At 46.6% G+C, this 4047-nt stretch overlaps 1 protein-coding gene across 1 annotated transcript; it reads right to left on the reverse strand.

Moving 5' to 3' along the window:
* Positions 1-2597: 2597 nt before the first annotated feature.
* LOC115651242 (olfactory receptor 10V1-like) lies at positions 2598-3672 on the reverse strand. Its single transcript, XM_030562187.1, has one exon. It carries the CDS (start codon positions 3543-3545, stop codon positions 2598-2600), a length of 948 nt encoding a protein of 315 aa, XP_030418047.1. The 5' UTR covers positions 3546-3672.
* Positions 3673-4047: the final 375 nt, after the last annotated feature.

A 4047-nucleotide genomic window follows, 5' to 3' on the forward strand; every position in this document is an offset into this window, starting at 1 on the left:
ATAGCAGCAGACAGCACAGAAGGACAGATAACCATCATCTCATTGTCAAATTACACTGGCAGCAGATGGTACAGAACAACTAGTAATCATCTCTGCTATCATGCAAAAGCAAATGAATGCTGTTGTGTAGCGCTGGAGTATCGCCTCTGTCCGCGGCATCCAGTATACATACGGTGACTGTAAAAAAAAAAGATGAACGGGCTCCATGGTTGCCGTGCTATGGCATCTGCCAGGCAATCCAGGGAAAAAGGGCGCGAAATGATTGTCTGCCGTTGCTTTCCCAGAGAAAGGAATGACTGATGACATTTACCCAGAACCACCCGCAACAATGATTTTTGCCCCATCAGCCACTGGGCTCTCAACCCAGAATTCTAAGGGGCAGGGGAGACTGTGGGAACTATGGGATAGCTATGGAATAGCTACCCAGAGTGCAACGCTCTGGAAATCGACGCTAGCCTCGGACCATGGACGCACACCACCGAATTAATGTGCTTAGTGTGGCCGAGTGCACTCGACTTTATACAATCTGTTTTATAAAACCGGTTTATGTAAAATCGGAATAATCCTGTAGTGTAGAAATACCCTAAAGCTTCCTTCCCGGAGACACGGCCTTCTCTAACACTGCAACAGGGGCCCATCTCAGTATCCTCAGTTGTTATGTCCTTTTTGGCAGCCCTCCATGTGCTCAGTCTTCAGCCAGACCAGCAGGGCCCATCACAATACCCTCACTCAGTCTGGATAGGTTCTGGATTCAGTTCTGCCTGCAGTGAGCTATCCATGGTCCTGCTGCTCTTCCAACCAGCCAGGCACCCACTACTCCCTCTTCAAGCTCCAGGCAGCAACTGACTGCTCTGCTTCTGCTGCTCATTTTTATAGGGCCCTTCTGGCCCTTGATTGGCCACTCCAGCAGCCTCTCTGATTGTCTGATTCTCTGCAGCCACTCTAGGCCATCGGGAGGTCTGTCCCTGTCCTCTGTTCTTTTCTGGGGTGTGATGCAGCAGGGCTGCAAAGGCTCTAGGAGAAGGCCTCCAGGCCTAGTTCACCCTGTCACACCAACCCTGACATGACTGACAGGGCTGGAGGAAGAGGCCAGCCTTGCCCACAGCAGTTCTTTAACACCTTTGTCACCAGTTCAGGGTTTACAGTCCCCATCACAGTGGGAAAAAAAAAAGTCTTTTCCAGTTCATTGGCAATTCTGAAAAAATCAGGAGGGTAAAAAGCATTTTGGGTTCATTCAAGGCCAAAGTTTTTCCTCAAATTTTCTGGCAAATTGAAAAGTAAAAAAAATGGGATTGAGCCTTTTGAGTTTGACCATTTAAAACTTTATATACATAAAAGTAAAGGAAATTTTGAAGCAAAACATTGGAACATTTCATTTAAAAAATGTCAAAACAAAATGGTCTGATTTTTTTTTTGGAAGTTTGCCTAAGGTCACCCAGCAGGCCAGTGGCAGAGGAACGACTTGAATCATGATCTCCCGAGTCCCAGTCCAGGGCTCTATCCTCTAAGGATCACTATGGCTTAACAGGCCATTTGCATATGCACATATTCCATTTCCATCAACAATTACAGTCATTGCAAAAACAAATTAGGTTCACAATTTTATGTTCAGTTTTTGAAATCAGACCCATTATCATGAGAGGAGCTTGGGGCATTTTAACTGCCACCCGTGCCACTAAGACAGCAAGGACAAGGTTAGTAAATCAAAGAATGAGCACTAACTTTCAAGGAATCTGTTTTATTGGTGATAAAAAGGTATGTATACTCATTTATTTCAGACAGGAGAAGAGTACTGTACGCTCTCCTCAGATGATGGCATGGTGTCGGGATGCATAATAAAAATCATCATGGACATGAATTAATTTTTTGTTGCTGTTCACTTTAAGCAGTGAATTTCTCACTGCCAGACTCTAGTTCTCCTTTAGTTTCCATTGCAAGGCAACACTGTCTCCTGTGGTTATGTGCAGGAACTGCAGTGGCAATATTCCTCTTAGGTTCCCTAGGGTTTCCTATGGTTTATGCAGTGATACAGATTTACATTTTCCAGCTGTATAGGTGAAGTACCTCTCATCCTGTCATGGAATGACTAATAGGCAAAGCTCAGAAGCAACTTGAGAGCCAGTGGCTAGAGCATAATCTTTAATTATTTCCTTATTAATGATCATAAAACTTGGATTATTTTGCCCTCATTCTCAAGGTAGACACACTATGCCATTCTTCAGCACCCCATAAAGCTTAACCTGCATTTCGCTTTTAAAGAGGTCATATGAACTATTTTAGAATATCTAACCAGTGTGTCCATCCACATGCCAAAGAAGCCTGAGCCTTTTCTGCTCTTAGACGAAGCACCTGTTTCATCCTCCCCTGGATATGGTTCCTAAAGTGAATCCTATATTTCCTTAGAATCAGAGTAATGCTCCATAGCACCTGCCTAGATAATATCACAATCCCACTCCCAGCCCCTACCAGTGACAAGACAGGAACTGATGTCTTAGAGATGAAACATTCTTCAGCCAATGTCCAATATCCCAGAGCCATCCAATTTCCCGTTGTGTCTTCGGTGGAAGTGTCATTTACCAACCAACGGTCCAAAGTGGTCACTTTCTCTGGAACTGCATTGCCCTTCCCAGCGCTCTCCCCAGAGCATCCTTTAGGTCCTTGTTCCTCATGCTGTAGATAAGGGGGTTCAGTAAGGGGGTGACAAAAATATAGATCACAGACACTGCCTGGCGTTGCTCTGGGGAGTAGCTGGAGCTGGGGCGTAGGTATATGAAGCTGCAGCAGCCGTACTGCAGGAGGACGACTATCAGGTGGGAAGAGCAGGTGGAGATGGCACGGTGCTGACCAGCTGCAGAGCGGATCTTCAGGATGGCGGCCACAATGAAGACATAGGAGATGCAGATTATCAGGAAGGGGATAGTCAGGACTATCACACTAACAACAAAGACGGTGGCCTGGTGTATCTGTGTATCTGCACATGCCAACCGCAGGACGGGCAGCACGTCACAATAGAAGTGATTGATTTCATTGGTGCCACAGAATGGTAGATGAAATAGCAGGATGGTCAACTGCAAGGCTAACAGGAATCCCAGAACCAGTGACCCTGACACCAAGCAAGCACAGACCGTCCAGTTAATAATGAGGGTGTAGTGCAGTGGATGGCAGATCGCCACATATCGGTCACACGCCATGACGGCCAGCAGGATGCAGTCAGCACTGCCGAGAAAGACAAAGAAGAACATCTGGGTGCCACAGCCAGCGAGGGAGATGGTGGCCTTCCTCCCAGACAGGAGGTTGACCAGGGCGAAGGGGGCAATGACAGAAGAATAGAAGATCTCCAGCACTGCCAGATTGGCCAGGAAGAAGTACATGGGGGTGTGGAGGGAGCGGTCACTGTGGACAGTGAGTGCAACAGTGGCATTCCCACAGAGGCTGAGCAGGTACACAAGCAGAAAGGCCAGGAAAATCAGCAGCTGCATCTCGGGGAGGAACGAGAAGGATTGGAAGTGTAATTGTATCAGCTCTGTTCGGTTTTCACCCCCCATGGGACTTGCTGAGTGAGAAGAGTAGAGAGAAGCAGTTACTGCCAGCTACCATCAAAGGCAGAACATGAGCGGTCAGGTTCACACTGCAACTAGGATGATCAGATTCAGTATCAACAATCACAGAAGAGTCGAGGGACTTGGATAACCTGTCAAAGTGAGTGTGGAATAACAGAAATGTTGGTGAGGAAGGGATCCTGAGAAGTCATCAACTCCAGCCCCCTGTCCTGAGACAGGACCAAGTAAACCTGACCAGTATTTGTCCAACCTATTCTTAAAAATCTCCAATGATGGGGATTCCACAACCTCCCTTGGAAGCCTGTTCCAGAGCTGAACTACCCTTATAGTTAAAATGTTTTTTCCCTAATATCTAATCTAAATTTCTAAGGCTGTAGATTAAGCCCATTGCTTCTTGTCCTACCTTCAGTAGACATGGAGAACAATCCATCACCAGCCTCTTTATAACAGCCCTTCACATATTTGAAGACCATTCTCAGGTCCCCCC

Source organism: Gopherus evgoodei, chromosome 4 (assembly GCF_007399415.2).
Source record: "Gopherus evgoodei ecotype Sinaloan lineage chromosome 4, rGopEvg1_v1.p, whole genome shotgun sequence".
Taxonomy (NCBI): Eukaryota; Metazoa; Chordata; order Testudines; family Testudinidae; genus Gopherus; species Gopherus evgoodei.